Genomic DNA, 22,957 nt, shown 5'->3' on the forward strand with positions numbered 1-22,957 from the left:
TCCAAAACGTTCCTTACTTTCTGAATTGCTTTCGTTGATTAAAAAATTGTTTTATTTTGTACAAATGAATGCTTGTTTCTTGTCTTGAAGTGGTAATAATAATGTTGTCAATAAGTTGTGTGGTGTAACTTTTAGAAATAGCAATATCTTTTATGTACTTAAATTATTTGCTATAGTTGTCAGTATAGAGTGGTGTACATGTACTTGTGTACTGATGTGTTTAAATCATCAAATAAAACTTACCCCTTTTTGTAGAAGTGAGTGGTTAGATTTTTTGACAATAAATCTATTTAAGTGTTTTCTGAATACATCCCATTTCAAATTTTGTTTGGTTTCTAATTGAAAAAAAATATTTATAAATGTTATACTACACATGACATAGTTATAATGGTATGATGAAATACTTGGAATGACTTCCATAAAATATAAATTTATATTGAAAAATATGCTTATTATTAGTTACATAAAATTTTACATTGTCCAATTTCTAAAAGAATCCTTCATACATACTTCAAATTAAATATTTGTTACAAAACCATGACATTTCATTAATTTGGTTATTTATTTACGATTTTCGATAAAAATTTAAGACACATCACACAATCGCTATTATTTGTTTGTTTACTGATCAACTATTTGTTGTAAATAGTTGTGCACAATTATACACTATCATAGAAATAGAATGTACAAAGTACAAATTGCGTAGCTTCTGATACATCGGAAGTTCAATGAAATTCTTGTAAAATTTAACTACTTTGCTAAAAACTTAACTAATTATTTTCTGTAGTCTAGCTTAAAATGTACTAACCTCCAGAGTTGAGATACTTGTAGCGGGATTCAGTGACTGGATACTGATCCGCCAAGCTGCGGTCAGGCCAACAGTTTGACTCAGCTGCAAACACCAAGCGAGCGTCTAGTGCTCGGAACTGCTTCACAATATCGGATTGTGGTCCCAGCACCAACACATCGTAGCTGCATAAACCATGATACTCTAAGTAGAATGTACTTTACAGTATATCCATATGGAATTAAATTAATATAAATATATTTTGAGGCTGTTAATTTATAAACTAAAATGATAAAAATACATAATTATGATAACAATACTAAACTCAAGTTAGTATTGGTAGGTCAAGGTCAAGCTTTGAAGATAAACATAATGTAACATTAAAGAGACCGATCAGCTGAATAAACCTAAATTGTTTAAAACTTAAACTTGTCTCACCAGTTCTATTTCAGTTCATCAAAGATAGTGATATTAAATAAAAATTTACATATTAAATATTTTAAACATTATCATAAATCTTATTTTAAGCCCCCACATTAACTCTTGTTATACAGATTTGGATTCATTAGATCATATAGGCAGCTAAGAATCACCTTGGATATGTTGATGTGGGTCTAGTCATCTGCTTCTTAAGACATAACATGGCTTTTTAGTGCTCCAGTTTGAAAGTTTTGTTTTGTGTGTAAAATGGGGAAAATGGCTTTACAGTACAATAAAACTATACTATAGGATAAGTATGATTATTTAGAACAATAGACAATTATATGAACAAAGATTTTATTAACTTTTTTTACTTGAAATTGTGAAAAAATATCCAATAATATTGCACACATTAATATATGAGATAGTCTGCACCATATGTAAAATATCAAGATAAATAGAAAAATACAGTTTAACAATCAAATTTTCCACAATATACATTTTTTATATTTGAAGACAATATTGTTAAGAGCTTTGATCACATCTTTTGGATATTATACCTTTTGAGCAAAAGAGCAAGCTAAGTAAAGGAAACTAGTGTTGTCTCTGCTGTTCAGCTGTTCATGATCTGGATAGCTGTCAATAGACAGGCTCTTAAGATTACTGGCAGACTTCTTGTTTGAGTAAATAAATACTAAGATAGCAGTCAAAGCAGCTTTATCAGCTAGCAGGATTGAGACTTTGGTAGCAAGGTCAGCCACTATTGCTTAATATTACCATTATTCACTGTGCCCACCAATAATATATATAGTCTATTCGTTGATTAAATCTTTATTAATCATTGTAATCGTTTGAACACGATTACAATCTGTAACTATTGTTGACATTTCTTCTTTAAGAGCCACATGATGGAACCTGATAATACAATAAAAAAGAAAGAAATGTAGAAAACTTTGCAGAACAGATTAAGTGCTTGAAAAATGAAAATGAATACCTAAAGAGTGTGCATATGAAGTCCAACAACTTGTTAAATGTAGCTGAAAAAGTTATATACTGGATGACACAATAGCTTTTTATTTTCATCTGCTATTCATAAAATTCTTGCAAACCAACCATAATGTATTCCTGATGAATCCTTCCAAGCCACACGCCATTAAGTCTTTTGAATATTTCAGTACAATCCTTGATCCCCTCCAAATTAAAAACAAAGACAGTAATATGCCAATCAATGACTGCACCAACTCAGAGAAAGAGGGAGGTAGTCACGGGAATCTCCTAATTTTCAACAAAAGGATAGAAAAATTCTTTTATTACGACTCTTTGAAAAATCTCTACCTAAAATATGCAGAAGTCGTTGCAAAAAAGTTGTTCACTTACCTGCATGACAACCTCAATCCTTCTTTTTCACTGTTACAATCAAAGACTTGCCATGAAATTTAAATAAACAACCAATGCTGATGATGTAACCCTTAGTAACCTAATGAATCTTGAGGCAATAAATTATGGAAGATGCAAAACATCTCGCCATTTACTGGTTTTCAACAAAAAACTTCTTCGCAATACAGAAAAAAACCTCCAAAAGGTTCTTTTAAGCTTGAGCCAGTAGATTTGTTAGGTTTTAATGTTGACAGTAAGCTGAATAATACATAGCATTAATAAAAGGCTGAATAGAGTAAACTATGTAATCTGGAAACTCAGAGAATTCTTGAAATTAGCTATCTAAGAATAACATATTACAGTTTTATTTCAATCTCATATTGCGTGTGGAGTTGCTGATCTGGAGTCACTCTCATCACACAAATGAAATCTCATTGTTATAAAAAAAGGTCATTAGGACTATGAGCAGAGCTGGCTCACGAGAACACTGCTGTTCACTGTGTGCTAGCATGAGAATTCTTACTATTTATAATCTGTAAATATATTACATACTGCTTTTTACAAAATCCAATTTACATAATTTAACCACCAGGCAGAATATATACAATTATAACACTTGTAACAAAGAAAAAATTGATGTTCCCAGTCACGGACTTAGTAAACGGCAAATTCTGTATAAATAAATTCACAATTCAATTTTTCAACAAACTTCCTCTTTCAGCAAGAACCATTCCATTGAACAAATTTAAAATAGTTTTGTATGATTGGTTATTAGAGAATCCTTTTTATTCAATTCAAGAGTTTATGGATAGAAATGTACATATAAATATGACATGAATATGATGTATTATATTATATAGATATTTATTAGTTTAAGGTTCTTTACTTTATTGACAATGCCTATTTTAATATGTAAATGTGATAAATGGCAATAAAGTATTTCATTTGATTTGTGTATTTGATACATTTTCCAAATTTGGCCACATGGTTAAAAGTATGTGATTTATGTCATATGCATGATTTATACATCATTATTTAAAGTGACCTGAATGTTGTCTATAATGCTTTATAAATTTTAGAAGTAGTTATGTTCCAAAAATGGACAAAAAAAATGTTATAATCTTGTAAGTATGAATGAGTACTTGTGTTATTTGGTAAATGTAAATAAATTTTACCACACAAGAAGTGTGGTGTTGTCCAAGATTTGGAAAGTACCTGTCAGTAAACATGACGATTTTATTGCTGTCTGAAGCATAACGTTTGAGGGCCTTCCTTAGCATCAAGACCTTGTGTCCTCCCCCAGTACCCTTCATGTCTCCTCCCTCCCACTGCTTGCCCAGCCCCAACACCTGCAAAATGTCATATTACAACCTTCAGATTACAAAATATTCTTTACAGTATGTTTTAAAAGTAGAAAATAAGGTAAGATAAAAAACAATTTTTTAAGGACATCGCTTTTATTGGTTTTTACACTAAATCAAATACCTAGAAATAAAAAGAGGAATTATATTTATATTTTTTAATTTTCATGTCAATAATATTACTTTAAAACCTCATGTTTGTTGTAACATTATTAAAATGTTTAGTAACAAACCGCTTTTAATAAGTTATAGAGTGGTGAAAGGGGAACTTTACAAAATAAAAATTGCAATAGCTTAATTAAAATACTTTTTTAATTAACCCTTTAGGGGTTTTTACCCATGTGATAGGCTTATTTGATTAAATGCGCGTGTTAAAAAACATGTTTTAAACAGCCTAAATTTTATTATAATACACCGAGTTATATATAATTTTAATTTGTATATTCTAAGGAAGTGGAAAATAATGGTATAAGTGTATTACCCAAATCTTATCATTCATTGTATTCTGTTGAATGTTCAAGTTAAATTTGCAAAAAAGATTTTCAAATTCTCACGACTACTGCTTTACTATACACATAATATAGTTAAGTGTGTAATAACAGTTTTGATCACTTTTTTTATGTACATTCAGAAAAATTAGACACATACCTGTATGGCTCAATTCATAAAAATAATCTATACATACAGTAAAAAACAATGTGTACCAAGTTTGGATCATATACTTCTCAATACTCCCAGAAGAATACTCCTTTAATGATACATCCGAATCATATTCCAACACATTTATATAACTAGTATCTTCTACATCATATTTTTCATCTAAAATGTAAAAAGTTTTATGTGAACCAAAAGTTTTATCCATTGCAACTAAATAGTGCACAGCTCAAAACAATAACACAGTAAGACACCATTAATGTACAGCTGTGACAATAATCGAAAACAACTACAGTAGTTGAAACAATTGATATATATATACTACTAAAATACTTTATTTTCATAGGGGATAAAAAAAAATTTAAGAATTTCATGATTAAGATACTATATTGAACATCGGATTTGGATATGAATTGGTGAAGGAACGTTGTTGTTCAAAGTGCTATATAATCGTCGCACTCGTAACAATATCATCCGGGCAGAGGATATAATCATTAAGACCAATACTATTATCACTGTGAGTGTTAATAAGAATATTATTTTTAATGGATGGTTGTATATGTGAAAAATCTACACATTCAGTTTATTTAAGAAAAATTCAAAATTTAAAAATATATATAGATTCATTTTATTTAAGAGAAAATAGAAGTCAAAATCTGAAGTCTCACTTTTTGATAAACAGATAAGCAGCTACAACTGGTGTTATTAACCCTTGTTCAAGTGACCTTTCCGTGTCACGAGTACACAATGTCAGGACAGTTGAGTGGTCTTTGCTTTGTTTCTGAACGCGGAGCAATGATCTCACACTGTTTCAGTTTCTGCTCCGGACCTTTGATGTCTGTAAATCTGGTGTATTTGTCTGTGGCAGATCAAAGAAAGATTGGGCATAGGCGAGTGGTAAGTGAAGACAGCACAGTTGTTTCACCAGTGAAGAGAGGAGAGAGAATAAGTATCAATGGTTGTACCGCACTATTTTACTAATTTCTCTACTGTAAAATTTACAGTATATTAATGTTAAGTACACTTAAACAAAGGTAGATAATTTGAAAAACAGTAGTAATAAATTTTCTGTATTTAAATATTTTATGCAAACAACAAACAACTTAATAATCTTAAATGAATGTTCTTGATGATTGTTAGTTTTAAATATTTAAAATTTATTATGTTTCATACAAAAATTGTGTAATATATAAACACTTATTTGTTTTCATTATCCTTTACAACTCATTTAACGAAAAAAGTTATTTTTCTCCTTAACAGGTTTGTTATGGTCGCAATTATCATTCAAATAATCTATTAAACCATAGTTATCAAATTATTTATCCTCAGTTTAATTGATTAATTAATTAATTTCATTTCAATGGCAACACCAAATACAATATACAAGTTCTGTTCAAAACAATATTGTAACTTTTGCTTTTTTCTCTTAAAAATTATCTACTTACTCATCAATCTCAATTTTGTCTTTTTCAAATTAATTCCCATTAGATATATACACTTGTACCAACGTTTCTTCTTGGAGTTCTTTTTTTAAGGACTTTTGATTGCTTAAAAACTAAGCGAGTTATGGGGAAAAACCAACATCACATTTTTGTAGAAATTAGAACATGTATATTAGTATAGTGATGAATACACATAGTGGCATAGTGAAACACTGCTAACCCCCGAGAAGGGGTGGAATCCACCCCCAGGGAAAACACAAACCCCGGCACAGGGTAGTAGACTTTGAAATAGATGACGATTAGATGATTAGAACCTAAATCCAAGTTTTTAACTGATGAAATCGATGCTGTATGGGACAAATACACAGTTTACACTTTTTTTACCATCATTGACTGGAATGCAATTTTTTCATCTATTCTTAATGTGCTGGGGCGTCGTTCACATCTTCTTGGCCCTAAGAGAACGTTTTATACCACAGATAAATGTTGCTTCGGCCCAAGGTAGTTTCTCCATAAGTTACAGTCAATATTCGGAATGTGTCCATGCACTTAATTTAGTTTTTAACATAAAATTTGATACAATTTTCTTTGATCTACTTTTTCGAATAGACACAAATTTCTAGACAAGCCATGAAACATGCAAGCAAATCAGCTGTCAACAACTAACCGAACATTCAAAATGGCCGTACTTGTTGTCATACATTAGAGACATGTGTACCAACATTATGCCATTAAAAACAAATATAATATGTAACCTGTGGAAATTTAAGTCTTGATATTTTTGTAACAGACATCGTAATGGCAAGATAAAATATACACTGATAACAAGATAAATATTATAACTAGTAACAAGATACATTTATAACAAATCCTCATCATAACTTAATTGATTTTATAAAAAAAACAAAAAAAAAAAAACAGAACTAATTTTGATGGTGACAGAAGTAAATATTAATGTATTGAATATAATACAGGTCACGCACTGACTCGACACTAAAAAATAGTCCACATGTAAAAATGTAAATAAGAAAAAATTAAGTGGAAAAGACTTAATGGGCTACTCTGTAGCAATGTAATAGACAAACAATACTGGGGAGGTGCGTCACAGCATGGCCCATGTGGTAGACTCATGCATAGCAACAGCACACTTCTGACCTCATTTGTAGCAAATCTTCGTCATTTATAAAAAAAAAGAAGAATAAACATGTTCATTCTGATCCTTTCCAATAATTTTCCTGCTAACATAATCGCCTGACCAAATAAATACACACACATTTTTTCACAGAATGACTTTTGTTTTTTTGTAGTTAAGAAATGTTTTATTACTAATGTTCATAATGTATTGTAATAAGATGAAAAGCAAACTAGACTTTTGAAAATGCTGATTATTATGCCAAAGTACTTCTGTACACAATTAAAAATTTTCATTACAATGAATTGTAACTAAATATGCTTTACAGCAGTGGTTATGAAACAAAGTATTATAAGTTAAGCGTCGGTTTTGGACATTATTTCAATGCAGAGCCAAAAGGTGGAATGAAACTGAACTGAATATTTGCATTGTTTAATGTTTTCACCAATAAGAAAGGGTGGTTCGGCTCCAAACTGATGTAATGACGTTTATATGAGAATGCACAGTCTATTCCTTTCTTTGGTCTGTGGTGATAGTGAGCATTGATCTATAGCTTTTAATTCCACCTTATTAATTGTATCAAACAATGATTGCATAAGAAGATTCATATATTCTCTTATAGACATGAACTCAACTAGAAATAATTGTTCCGCACTTTAATGGTTACTATAAAAACACTCGATAATTGTTTTGATTTTAGTGAATATATAAAGTGAAAATAAAATTATAACAATCTGTCAACAATAAAACAATAATATTTTAGTCAGGAATTTATTTTGCTGCAGCATGCTCTATACAACACATAAAATGTTACAAACAGATTTGTAACTGGAATCTGTTTATATAGTACACAGTACACACAAATCATTATTGAATAAACACATCTATGTGACAAGAGGTTAAATAAATTAATCTTTTAAGTGGACAGAATACAACCACTCACATAGAAACCCACAATCCGATGAGCTGGTCATATGTAAAGCTGGCCACTTAACTGGCAAACGTTATTTATGTCATGTTGACGATTCAAAATAGTTAAAAAGTTATTGCATGATGCAAAAATTACCTGATAAGTATATAAGTAATTTCTAATTATAACTCTTTTCTATCTTTTTTTGTGCGCTTTCTCAGTGAATTGATTCAATGTGTCTCTTAACATGTTACAGAACAATGAGGAACAGGGCAAGAGGAATATGGTTACTACCACGTAAGATGTCAAACTAAAAAATTTAACTATGATAGACAACAGTTTTATCTTAAAGCTGAAAGGATGACAAACCTCCATTATATTTAGTTTATTTTCTGATTAAAAACCAAACAGGTATTATCATTTAAGGTATGCAAAGTTTTGTATAACACTGATTAAAAAAAAAAAATGGTTTGATAATTTTTATTTGGGAACTGTTTTTTTATTTTGAACCTAAGAGATTGTTAATCCAGCAAACAATTTTGTGTGTAGCTAATTATTTTTTAAAAGCTATTCATTTTACTTTTATACACAATATACGAGTGTGCCATTACATGTGTTGCATAGGACTTCACTGAGGTTGAGTGCCAAATTTCATAGTCTATAGCTCAATATGTCCTGTGGACAAATAGACAGACAGATATCATACGGACACAAAATTTTTACATTCTCCTGCTAGAAAAAAAGAAAAATTTAAAGGTCTACAGATGAAATCATTCTTAAGATATCTTGCCACATCATGCATTCATATTTTTTTCATTGAGTTAGATTTCATAGCAGTGTATAAATAATAAAAGTTCTGGTGAGGTAGGTAGGCTGTGAAAATTCAAGAGTGTGTACTGAAATCAAACCTTGTCACCAACTTTTAAAATTGACTTTCCACTCTATATTTTTTTGTTTTTAGTGTATGGATAAACTAGCTGATTAATATGTCACATGTTAAAATCTCGTATGATTGGACTCAGCTTGTTTACAAATTTATTTATTCTCTACAATTTTCTCATTGTCCTATCTATAAGATAGGTTATCTATAAGATCAGTGTAAAAGTATTAATTAATGCTTAACCAAATTTCATCGAGTGACTTGCATCGTCATCAAAATCAGTATTATATATAAAGAAATTAAACTTCATGCAAAATTTCAAATGTATGTCAGTTCGTTGTTGAGATATTGTGTGAACAGACAAACAAAAAATGGAGTTTTTTCAGCCCCTCGACAGGTAAGCTTTGCTTTGCTTAGCCAATAATTCAACAAAATGAAATCTAATGCTTTGACTTTTATAGACGTTTTATTTTAGAGCACTTCACTCAAAGTTTGTACACCGCATTTTAAGTTATTGCAGGAAAGTGAATATTCTTGATAATGCAGAAAGGGAAGTAGAGCTGTAAAAATGCTAATGGAAAAGAATAATTTTTCTTTTTAGAGGGTTATAGGCCACTGATGAGCAAAATTGCTATAAGTTTTATACCATGCTAGGACTCAGCGGTAGTGAGAGGCTGCAGAGTTAATCGGTTGATGACCTCAGCCTCAGAATGTCAGTGATCTACTAACATCATAAAAGTCACACTGATAACAGATGGCATGACTCATTTCTTTCCTTGGATTATGTCTTGCAGACTTCTCACTACCACACTCAGATTTACTCTCATAGAAACTTTACTAACTTAAAGTTAATTTAAGTCAATTACATGTCCATACAGTACATTAGGATTTGTTTTAGAAATTGTCATGGCATTGTATTACATAATGATGAATCAGCTTATGACAATAAGGGACGTTGAGTGTGTGTTCTGAAGCATTTTATGGCACACAAATATACTACTGTTAAGTTACGAGACTGTATTATATACATCAAAGTATCTGTAATAAATTTTCAAATTTTTCTGACTAAATAGTGAATCAATCAGCAGATCAGACCATGTGATGTGATCATAACACACACATTTTTTTCAGTTTGCTGTCCATATTTCCATCAAATTATTGATTGTATATTAAATAAAGCTAAGTTGAAAGGAGTGTATATATCTTATGTAAGATTCCACTGTATTCCTTCTTATATGAAAGCTTGTTTACACTTCTTATTTAATCTACAGAAAGTATCGCAGATTTTTCTTTTGGATAATTAGTTAAAAAATACAGTAGTCCCTCACTAATCCGACACAGTTCAGACTAGATATTGTCAGATTAGTCAAACAGCCGGATTAATGGAGTTCAATTGAAAAAAAAAAAAACAGTAGCAGTCGTGGGACTGCCGATAGAAGTGAAAACGGAACTATTAAGTTGAGAGTAATTAACAATACGTTATAGTAGCAGTACATCTGTAATTGTAAATGTGACGCGTTTTAAATTTTCCAATTTTAAAATCCACGGGAAAAAATATTATCAAATAACTAGAAATCTATTTTACCACGCTAGTAAGATAAATCTTATACCGTAATAATACTCATTTCATGATGAAGAGGTTAAATATTAAAAACATAATTAAAATGAATAATGCTAAAATTTTAAACACAAATATTCGTACAAATATTAAAAATGTTTAAAAATATATTCGTTGTTTTCATTATTCATTTATCTGTATAAAAATATTAATATGTTTCATACTCACTTTTGAACTTCCCCACGTGGTCAATTTAACTTTACTTTACGGATAAAGTATATAATTGCAATAACAATTAAACCCACAATATTTTTAAAACTAATAAATTAGTTAAATTAACTTGGTTCTTTCGTAAAGGTATTTTTATTGCACAATAAAACTAATTTATTGAGTTAATACGGTATCAGTGAGCCAATGCGCCAACTACAGTTCCGGCAGAAAAACGTTCACTCATCACTTCATACACTACTACAAGGCTAAACTAAACTTCCAATAAAAAAATGATAAATTACAAAAAAAAATATTCATCTATTTTCACACAACTTTCTCGCTGACAATTTTGTCTGACCAAAAAATAAAAAAAATCCTCGCTTAACTACTTTTTTTCTTGTCATTGTAAACGCTATGTAAAATGTAAACAATAATCAAAATTATTTCGAAATTTTTTTAATATTTACAAATGTAACCAATAGATTGCTAATAATTTAAGAGCTTTAATTTGACGCATCTTTACAGGAATTGTACGACATTGGCTTCACTTTTAAATCGCGAGAGGAAGCCGTTAAAGGTCACTGATTTTCGCAGTCTGTTTTCATATTCCGCCGGGACAGTTTTAACACAGCGAGACTGACTTTTTCATGCAGGTTAGTAGTCCGCGGCCAAGTCTACGGTTAAAAAACACAGCGTCGAGAACTGACTTTTTCATGCAGGTTAGTATCATTAGCAATGTCGGTGACGCGAACCGAGGATTTTACCCTCTACCAAAACGCTCAACGCGCCTAAAGAAGTTTTCACTTAAAAAAAAAAAACATTTTTAAATTACATAATAGAATGTATCCTTACTCAAGTAAATTCTAACCGTAAAGATGTACAATTGAGTCTTAAAATAAAAAATTAAGTACAGCAGTTGAAATACAGTATGTATTTACACTTTATTGTACTTTTATAATAAGCACAGGTACAGAACTATACACTAAACAGATTGTTTAGTAAAATTCAAATGGAAAACTAAAAAAAAATATAGGCCCATCTCATCTTCAAATTTTTAAGAAGTGTTACTTTTGTGAGATTGTTGTATTGCCTCATTTCTAACAAAAACACTGTCTATAGTTGTTTGCTTCTTAGATGTAAAAGACTTTCTAAAAAATTGTCACCAAGTGTTTTTAAAACCAAGATGTCTTGTGCTGCTTCTCCATTTTCCTCAGCCACTTGATGCTTGTTCAAAAGGCTGCTATTGCACTGCCAACATCTACAGAGTGAATTGATTTTTGAATGTTTTCAAATTTTCCTCCAAGTCTTCTTCTGTAAAGATTTCTGGAATAAGTTCTCCATCATTCATGATCTGAAGGTTTTCTTCAGGGCTACCAACAAGTTAAGATTGAAAGTCACTTATTATTAGATTTTCTTCATCACCACCACAAAGGGGAGCAATAGCTTTCTGGAGTTCATTCAACTCAGTTTCATTTAGATTTTTATCTCAAATGTTTGAATCCTCTTTGATATTTTGGGGCCTCATTTTTTGCCTTTATTTTGTTAATGCCGGACAAATAGATAGATTATTATCATGCAAGCAAAATATTAACGTTATAGAAAATCTTATACAACTAGATAACAGGCCATAGACGCTATAATACTAAAAAAGTGCAGAAAACAGACGGTCATGCATTTTATACTGTTGTGTTAAATTTTCTAAATTTTGCCATATAACAGAGTCTGATAATTAATTCAACTTTTGAAGTATTGTAAATTAGATTTTGATCCTAAAGTTTACATCAAGCATTGTGTAATTTTGATTTTGAATATTTTGAGAAGAGAACTTTTCATTTTATTTTGTTAATTTAAACCTTTTTGGTGAAGTATACCTTTTTTAGTTTCATTTTAAATTTTGATCAGACTCTAAATTAGATTTGACCGATTGAGAGAAATTTTGAGGAAAAGTTGTTCTGATTTATAGAAAATTAGCTCCAGACTTTATAAATAATATGTACTATAATAACGGTACACAGTGACACAGTACATGAGCCATCGTCTCATCATGTCTGCCGCAACGTCGACAACGGCAGTCTTCTTTGGCCCACCTCCGCGACACCCGTTCAGCGGCAAGGTGTTCAGCCTGGCCCGGTGTATGAACCGCCAGTCGGCGAAACGGGTGTGTCTCCCTCCACGCATCATATGATTGGAGGTGGGACAAGTCGTCACGACTCGAGCCACCCTGCCTCGGTCCGGCTTCGCGGCAAGGGTATCCCGGCCGTGGAGCTGCAGAGCTCGCCGCAGTGCTGAGGCCAAAGACTTCCGGCTCCTCCCGTCCATGGTGATCGGCCGCCCCGCACCAGGCACCACTAGCTGGAATGTCCGCCGCTCCTCACTCCAACCCCACCGGAGCGTAGGCAGGCGCTTGGAGAGGCGGTTCCTCGCCGTCCGGGCCGCAGAGAAGGTGGTGGTGATGTTGGAGTTTCCCGCCACTTCCCCGTTGAGGTAGGCGACGAGTTGTCCAACGTTGACCCGGGCAGCAGAGCGATGCCCAGCAGAGATGGTTAGGCCCTCCAGGGCAAGACGGGAAATCCTCGGGTCGGGAGATGTCAAGGGCCGGAACGCATGCCCTACCACAGCTAAATTGGCCTGGTCAGAAATGGGGAGCAGTCCCGCCCCGCCCCACGATGGTGGGAGCTCGACCAGCTCCACGCTGGCTCGCGATGGGAGATCGAGGGTCCTCTTGCCTTCCGCCCTCATCAATGAGTCCAACCCCTTCAGGGAGGTCTTCTTGATCCTGCCGTCCTGAGGTTGAAGTCCAGCTGGGGGACTCTGAAAGTCCTGACCGCATCCAACTTCTGCCATGGCGCAAGCTCACTAGCAAAAATCTTTGCGGTCTTCTCTTCCAGTCTGGCAATGGTACCACTGGGGTCTGGTCACCTCTCATCCCAGTGGGCACACCAAGATGGTCGTACGTATCTCCATCCTCAAGGACACGGAGGGGAGAGACATATATGGTGAACGCAGTCGGCCTCACGGTCCTGACGGCGACATGAAGTATCGCAAACTTCTCAGGCTTGAACCTGAGGCCAACCAGGTCGCCGCCGAAGAGACGGAATCCAGCATGGCCTGGAGTGAGGCCTCCGACCTAGCCACAATAGCCAGGTCATCAGCATAGGCCAAAACGCCGATCTGCTCCCCGTGCAGCGACACACCATGCTCCCCCTCGCCTTGGCGAGTACTGGGCGGATTAGGTACTCTATGACGAGGTTGAAGAGTACCGGAGACAGAGAACAGCCCTGGCGGACTCCAGCCTGGAAGGAAATGGCTGGAGTGACTCTACCAGAGTGCCTGATGGTCGTTGCACTCCCCTCGTATAGATCCTTAATCAGGGCCAGCTGAGCCTCCGTGAGGCCCGCACTCCGCAGTGCCGCCACAACAGTCGAGTGAGGGACACTCCCAAAGGCATTAGCAAGATCGGGCCACACTAAGCAAAGCTCCCCACCCCGTCGTCGCGCCTCATCCAGAAGCTCCTGGAGCACAATTATGCTCCAAGCAGCCCTCGGACAGAGTGAACCCCTTCTGCGCCCAGGATAGGAGGCGATTGTCAGCCATCCACGATTACAGGCGATGAGCCAATACACTGCTCAACAGCTTGCCTGCATGTAAGACAGCGCGATGGGCCGCCAGTTGGTAATCTCATCGGGGGCCCCCTTTTTGTGGATGCGGCTCTACACTTTGATCTTAGCCAAAAGGCCGATAAGCGAGTGACCATTTCCTGATGTACTTGATGTTTGCTTCTTATATTCTTTTTAAAAGTGGAAGATTAGGCCATACGTTCTACCACATGCTACCATAATGCTTGCTACCATAACAAGCAAATCAAGTTGGTAGCGTCAACACATGGTATAAATTCTTTCTTTCCAAACTTTTTGGCCTAGAACTCTAGCTTCAGCATTATGTCCAAATATTTTTTTTTAGGTAAAAGCCACCAAAAAATGGACACTTTCGTCTGCATCATATACCTGGTCTGGACCAAGTTCAAATCACTTTTAGAAACAGACAACTTTTAGAAACCTTTGTTTATAAGGCTATTCATCACAAGATTTTCAAGTTTTCTCACCACTAAAAGTTTGCAAGCAAATTCCTTAACGTTTTTGGTATTTTTCTAACCAATGTTTGCTAGCTTGAAAGTTATAATTTTTTGTTGTTTCTATATACAAATATGTAGCTTTTTCTTGTATCATCTCTCCTGACAATGTGTGTGTCTGTTTCTTCCCTGTACAAACCAGGCAAACGCTTTCCATTTAGTCGAAAGATCATCATTTTCTATAAACGTTAACATTTTTCTAGGTATCATATATGGTTGCCTATCTCACGCCATACTCTGTCGCTAGTTGCATAAATGTTACACCATGTTCAAGTTTATTTATTATAATCTCATTCCTTTCAACTAAAGTTAGAGTTTTATGTTTTCGTTTTTAATTTGACAGCAGTCTTTAAATAAACTAATACAAAAGTAATAAAAATGCTGATTCCAACATCAGATAATATTTTAAACCACATATAAAGTCAGTGTACAGGCCAACCTCACTATGTCACTATCATTAACTTACAGTATAAAATTGATCAACTCAACACACTACAAATACAAATCAACATAAATAAATTATGGCGTCACTATAAGCAAAAAAATAAAATTATGACCAAAATATCTCACATTATTGATGTACTGACACTCCAAAATACGAAGATAATCCTGAAAGCTTGGATGCGATTACCACCTGTTGCGTTTTTTTTTTTTTTTTTACTTTAGACCTCCCCTATTAGAATCCCACTACCAATTTTCTATTTATTTGTTATGGCAATGTTTTTAGACCCATTTATTAACTAACACTAACATTTATTAATAAATATTTATTATTAGTGATAGGTATAATAGGAAACTCTTTAAACAACAATTGTAACTCATGTAATATTTAATATATATTTCTGACAGGTATATAAAACATACGTTATATGATGCTATACCAATTTCTAGAACATTCATAAATTACTGTTGAATATGATATGAATGAGTTTAGTTTTGCGTAGACTACATAAAATTGGATTCATTAAGCAGTGGCAATCTTTCAGAGACTGATGAGTGCAAAAAAATGGTTATTTGTTCATAAAAAGCATTTCTGCCATCAGGATAGTTAGTATTTTTTTCCAAGTTTTAGTATACATTTAAATACAATTTGGTATGTACATCTATAAAAGTATAATCTTTGTAAAAAGAAAATAGCAGTGAAGGTGGGAAAATATTAATAAGTGAAAGACAAGGTGGACATAAAATTAGATTACCTTAGGATTTACAATAAAATACAGAGAGGTTAAGATAACCTCACACTCAGTTACACCTGAATTAAGTATTAAAAGATTACAGTTACAATTTAGAGATTATTTGGTTTGTAAGGATCTGCATAACTTAGAGGAATTTGCCAGTTACATTATTCTGTTGTTAAATTAAGTTTAGATTAAGAATGCTGTGTAATTATTTCTGTTGACACTGTTCTACAAACACTTGTATGAATAATACAAACATTTAAAGATGAATGTTTAGAGTTCCGATTTAAAAAGAAGATGGCTGTATGGTTGTGAATAGTATTTTGTTTTAAATAAAAATGAACAAAAAATTTAGTATTAATCATGGACACCGATCAATAATACATGTTTTTTACTTAGGTTGAAAACGAAAAGAAATAAGCAATACAAAAATTAAGAAACATATAAGCAGCAGCAGATAGGATTATCTGACCTAGTGAACTCTAAGACAAGTAAGGTGAATAAGTTGCTCGCTTCAGTCTCAAAAATGTGAGAAACCAGTGCAATATACATTTTATAGTATTTGAATACACTAAACACAAAGTATGTTTCATATAGTAATGTTATACTTTTGTATGACTTAAAAATTAGTAAAATATTTCTGAGATTAGTTATGAATTGTCAATATCATCATCAGAACTAGTAAGAAAAATAAGTTCTTTACTAATGATATTTTAAAATTTACTTCAATATGTTCAAATACAATTTAAAATTAGGAATTCATTATTTTGAAAATTGAAACTATCCTAAAATAAATAGTTTATTAAGTGAGCCAAACAAATTACCATAACATGCAATATTTCAGTCAAAATTTAAGTTTCCATCTTAGATTATCTCATACATTTTAATTTTTAAGTACGTATGTTTTTAAAATAATAAATCCTCAGACTACCATAAGATTAGTAATTACGAGGGGTATCCAGAAAGTAACAGACACTTAAAAATAAAAATTAACCAACTGATATAGGAACATCTTATTATATACATTTAAAAGCTACACTCTTAGGTTATTTATCAATGTAATCCCCATTAAAATTGAGACATTTATCATAATGTGACAAAAGTTTTTCAATTCCAGCTTTGCAGAAATCTGCCGCCTGAGATCATCACCACTGATTAACGTCAAATGCCAGCGTCACTATCCAAGAGCTGCGTTGCAAGCCAGGTCTTCATCGCTGGAAAGAGATGGTAGTTGCTTGGTGCCAGATCTGGGCTATAAGGCAGATGATCAAACACTTCCCAATGAAAATAATTTAAGACTTGTGTACGATTGGGTGTATGGTGACATGCATTGTCATGGAAAGATAAAATTTTTTAGCTCAATTTTCCCCTACGCTTGTTTTGTATCGCTTGCCGTAGTTTCTGCAATGTTTCACAGTACCTCTCTGAGTTGATTGCGATGATTCATTCAATGTTTGTTCTTTCTGCAGTCTATGCACAAAACTGATTGAGCGAAGTTATTTTCAATATATTTTGGTGCTCTCAGATCTCTACAATTCACCACAAGTACCATTTAATTTAGTTTTTAATTTTTGTCCTTTCTTTCTTGGTTTATGATCTGACATAATGCTTTTGATTTGTTGTCCACCTGGTAAATAAAAGCTGTATTTTGGGTCTTTACATAGTTTTTTGAGCTTTAGGTTATAGTTCTTTTTTCGTTCTGATTCTGATCTGTCTTCTATCAGCCAAGAGCATAGGAACTGTTCAATTGCTTCTGTACATATTTCTTTTAACAGCTTGATTTCCTCATTCCAGAAATACTTTACTTTTTTTTGTTTAAATGAAATACGGACAGTCAATATCTAGATAATATTGCAGAATAAGTTATAGGTTGTGCCAACATTATTTACTGTCTGAATTTCTGTCCAATTTTCATTACTTAAGAGTAGTTTAATTTGGTATATGAATTGTTCACTAAAAACTCAATTTTTTTGGGTGTTAGATTGGAGATGTTTTGGGCAATTAAGGATATTATTTGAAATGTATGAACTGAAAAGGCCTGTCTGAACTACTTTAGAAATCATTTCATTTTACTACAGATTGGTTCCAGTGAGACATTTGTGTTCTATTTTGTTAGTAATAAGAGTTCTTCAAACAAAAGTGACAAAACAATTAGCAGAAACTTTTTTTTCATTTATTGATATGCAATGAATAATGTGAACTATAACAAGAATATCTGCATTAAATAATTGTTAACAAAAACACTTGCTGTAAGTAATTTTCTAAAGGAGTGATACACTGAAAGTTTTCCAATTCTAGAGTACAACCAGTAATTATGACAATATCTTGTAAATAAAAATGAATCGTAAGATGTGTTGGTAAGCGCATAACTCAACAACGCTTGGACCATTCGGTTAATTCTTTTTGTAAAATGTCCATTGAAATCTGAGGAAGGTTTTTATGATGAAAAAGTTAAGAATGGCTAATGGCTTATTATACATTTTAACAATGGCTTATGGAAAAACAGAGAAATGAATAATCACATGCCTCAACGATTCATTCTTTCCCTGGCTACAGTCCAAAAAACAAAAACTTTAAAACGCAAAACTTTAATAACGATTATTTTGGAATGTTGTATAACCTTAATAAGGATTTCTCCCTTATACCGAAAGTACATAAGAAGTAGGAAGAACTTGCCCCTAGGTCGTAATATGCTTTTCAGTCCTACTTATGTGTGTATTTTCTTCATCAGGACAAGGCAAACTCAACTATGTCAACACGATTTTGACCAAAATAGATTTCTGAGAACTAGATAATCGAACGTATATAGTATTTTGATCGAGGCAATAGTAGGAATTTAAACGGTCTTAAGTAGGCACTTTTTAACCGAAGTAGGCATCTCGGTCCTATGTAAGTATATTTTTTTTTTCTTCGTCAGAACAACAAGGCAAACTCTACAAACTATGGTACTGGAAATATCTTAGACCTGAAATATATGACAAGGACTGGAAATATGCACTTTTTGACCGAAGTAAGTTTTCGAGACCTGTGTGATCCGAGATTTGTGTTTTCTTGATCGGGATGACAAGGCAGATTCAGCTGTGACGTTATCTATATAATTAATTCAAACTAGAAGTGCTCCTACACATGTCCAACATGATATAATAATTAAGTTAAACTCTGATACTATTTACCATGAACTTAAATAATATCTACCTGATGTATGCCTACTAACGTTTTAAAATTTGTATAGGACTCCCATCATATTACATCATAATTGCTTTTACTAAGTAATATAAGGACTTCGGTTCTAAAGATTGCGAGCGAAACCCCGGTTAACAGCTAGTAATAAAATAAAAACTAAAATAATAACTAAATATAAATATTGCAAACTGATGGAACTAAAAAGTACCTTTGTTGGGACATTGTACACCTTGGTAGAGCGGATAAACCTGAGGAAGCCATCAGTCTCTTCTGTGGCAACTGTCAGGAGCAGGAAATCTGTAAGCATGTTTTAGTTACAGCAAATTTATGAATATCTAATATACATTATCTAAGGATTTCTAAATTTATTGCCTTTGAGATGCCAAGCACAGCATAAGTTATATTTTAAGTAAATAAGAATGTGTACTATAAAACATAAATTCAAGCAACACTGGTACAACAGATGAGCAATACAATATACGAGTTCAATATTTTTACCTAAAACTGTTGTTTCCATGTGCTGTCTTCTTGAAGAACATTATTATTTTGGCTTTCCCATGCTTTTGGAAGACATAGCAATATCAAAATCTGTTTTCATACATTATCAGTTTTAAGATCTAAATAAATTAAACTAAATGAAGTAAACAAGAGCCTCCACAATAGTAATGAGAAGTGGGAAAGATAAGAATTCAATATGAATGAAAAAGCAAATTCTTTATATATATATAATTTCGATAAACGTTGAATCGCAAAAAGTACTTGCTCCGCCGGGAGTCGAACCCGGTTCTCTCACTTGCCGGGTGAATGTGCTACCATTACACCACAGAGTGCTTACTTTTTCCGATTCAATTATTTGGTATTTGGCCGTATCTGTCACATATGCGTTTTAAATAAGCAAACTAACATATGTTCAGAAGACTAAATACCTGTCAAACGACTTTTATTTACATTAAATTGTATAAATGGCAATATATATATATATATATATATATATATATATATATATATATATATATATTGTTCTTTATATAATAGTTCTTGAATTAAATTGTTCTTAGTGACACTAGATTTAAATATATATAAGACCTAAACACTTTTACTATGGGGTCATTTAAACATTTTATTGTACTCTACTTTCATTACAGATTGTTGAAGGATTACAATTGAGAATATGTAATAGTATGGAATTGCTCAAGCAGAGACCAGGAATCTTTGAACGAATCTATCAGTCATTTAGAAGGTGCCTAGATGCATGCATTTTCAGAACCATAAGTAATTTTCAACATGGCCTAATCCAGGGGACACTTGTCAGTCAGTACTCTGTAGACACATCACCTGAAGTGAGGTCAGAGTATCAGGGACCTCGAAGTAATTAAATGTCACGTAAAAGAAAATTAACCTTTTTGCTTAGTTTTATATAAGTTTTGAAAATGTAGTAAAGGTAAAGTTTGCTATGTTCAATGAGTTATTTATTCTATTTTTATAAAAGTTGAGTTATGAGTTTTTTATATTTATATACATTTAAATCTAGTGTCACTAAGAACAGTTTAATGGGATTGTCAAAGCTGCTGTGACCAAGCTGAAGACTAAAATACCAACTACAATTCTTTGTAAACATCTGTAGTTGAATGTGAATCTCAAAAAGTTAGTCTGAAGATCTGGCAAGGTAAATTGAATCTTTCAGATAATTGCACTGTTAATGATATAACAGGAACATCAAACCACTACACTAGGGAACGGTTGGTGTCATGTTTCATATTACGGAAGATCTATTGAACCTTTTAAGAAATCTGATCAAAGCGTTTTTTCCAGACAGTGTCTGGGTTCAATTTTGTGTACATGGAAGCTAAAACTATTATTTGCTTCCAAGGACTTCTGTTCTTCAATTAATCCTTAAGTCCTTAACCTCAAAATGCTGTCAGGGAAAGATGGCCACTAGAACTGGAGGAGCTTTGCAGAGCCGAGTAGTCACACCACCAACTTCACATGTGGAAGTGGGATGAATCAAAGTCAATATTCTTTCTATTGTTTCTTTCTACTTTTGTAATATAAAAATATGTAATACATATTCTACTCTGAAAAAAGTAAATCTAGACCACTGAAGAGGGCATTATAAAAGAAATGTTTCAGACTAATATCGAGACCAATATAATGGAACAAATTAGTGGCTAATGAACATAGTCAAGATATTTATAAAATCAATTTTTGTACCAGGGTTGAGCTTGTTTCAGCATTTCTACAGGCAGCTTGGTGGTAGAAAAACTTTTAGGAAATTTAAAATATTCTAAAAACCGTTCAAGATACAAAGAAATTGTTAATGACAAATGGTTTGGTAAATGTTAACACTTCTCTAGTGTCCTCAATAACAGAGTTGTGAATTTTAATAAAGTTTGAATGGCTGCCATATAAAATAGTAATGACATACCATGCTGATTAAAAAACTTAGCTGAGATATTTAAAAATCAATTTTTGTATCAAAATTTCAACTAGTTTGGGGGCTTGTTTTTTGGGACATTTATTGTTTCAACAAGTCTGTTTTATTCAAGATTCCATAAACAAATGTGAGGAAATGATTAATCATGCTAAAACAAAGAAAAAGGTTCCTAACACACGTCTTAAAATGCTTCATTTTCAGTCTCTATGTCTATTTGGGGTTTTTACATAAAAAACTCAAACTCATAATGACATACCATGCTGATTAAAAAACTTAGCTGAGATATTTAAAAATCAATTTTTGTATCAAAATTTCAACTAGTTTTGGGGGCTTGTTTTTTTGGGACATTTATTGTTTCAACAAGTCTGTTTTATTCAAGATTCCATAAACAAATGTGAGGAAATGATTAATCATGCTAAAACAAAGAAAAAGGTTCCTAACACACGTCTTAAAATGCTTCATTTTCAGTCTCTATGTGTATTTGGGGTTTTTACATAAAAAACTCATAACTCAACTTTTATAAAAATAGAATAAATAAGTCATTGAACATAGCAAATTTAACCTTTACTACATTTTTAAAACTTATATAAAACTAAACAAAAAGATTCATTTTATTTTACGTGACATTTAATTACTTCGAGGTCCCTGATACTCTGACCGAACTTCAGGTGATGTGTCTACAGAGTACTGACTGATAAGTGTCCCCTGGATTAGGCCATGTTGAAAATTATTTATGGTTCTCAAAATGCACGCATCTAGGCACCTTCTAAATGACTGATAGATTCGTTCAAAGATTCCTGGTCTCTGCTTGAGCAATTCCATACTATTACATATTCTCAATTGTAATCCTTCAACAATCTGTAATGAAAGTAGAGTACAATAAAATGTTTAAATGACCCCATAGTAAAAGTGTTTAAGTCTGGTGACCTTGCTGGCCATTGAACTGGTCCTCCTCAACCTATCCATTGATTTGGAAAATTGAGATGTGGGTGTTCACGGGCAGCAACACTATAGTGTGCAGGTGCCCCATTGTTCATAAACCACATATTTTGTCGCAACTGAAGAAGTACACCATCTAGCACAGAAGCGAGCTTTTCTCTCTAAAAGTCTAAACACATCATTCCATTGAGTCCAGGAGGAAGAAAGAACATTAATACAAGTAGATTATCTAATACAATGCCAGTACAAACATTTACTGAGAATTGATGTTGTGAACAATTTTCCATAATGGTGTGTGTCCAATCTTAGGTTTTATAGCAGTGTTTAGATAGTATTTACAATGTATTAGATGTTTTTAATTCA

General features: G+C 32.8%; 1 protein-coding gene across 1 annotated transcript in view; it reads right to left on the reverse strand.

The window, feature by feature from the left end:
• LOC124360674 (procollagen-lysine,2-oxoglutarate 5-dioxygenase) overlaps window positions 1-22,957 on the reverse strand; it is an 82,685-nt gene that overhangs the window by 54,141 nt on the left and 5,587 nt on the right. Inside the window, exons 2-4 of the mRNA XM_046814494.1 lie at window positions 19,430-19,518; window positions 3,800-3,933; window positions 809-972 (exon numbers count right to left, since the gene is read on the reverse strand). Of these exons, the coding sequence (XP_046670450.1) occupies window positions 809-972; window positions 3,800-3,933; window positions 19,430-19,518 (387 nt within the window). The remainder of the gene's footprint in view (window positions 1-808; window positions 973-3,799; window positions 3,934-19,429; window positions 19,519-22,957) is intronic.

This window comes from Homalodisca vitripennis, chromosome 4 (genome assembly GCF_021130785.1).
Source record: "Homalodisca vitripennis isolate AUS2020 chromosome 4, UT_GWSS_2.1, whole genome shotgun sequence".
In the NCBI taxonomy this organism is placed as follows: domain Eukaryota; kingdom Metazoa; phylum Arthropoda; class Insecta; order Hemiptera; family Cicadellidae; genus Homalodisca; species Homalodisca vitripennis.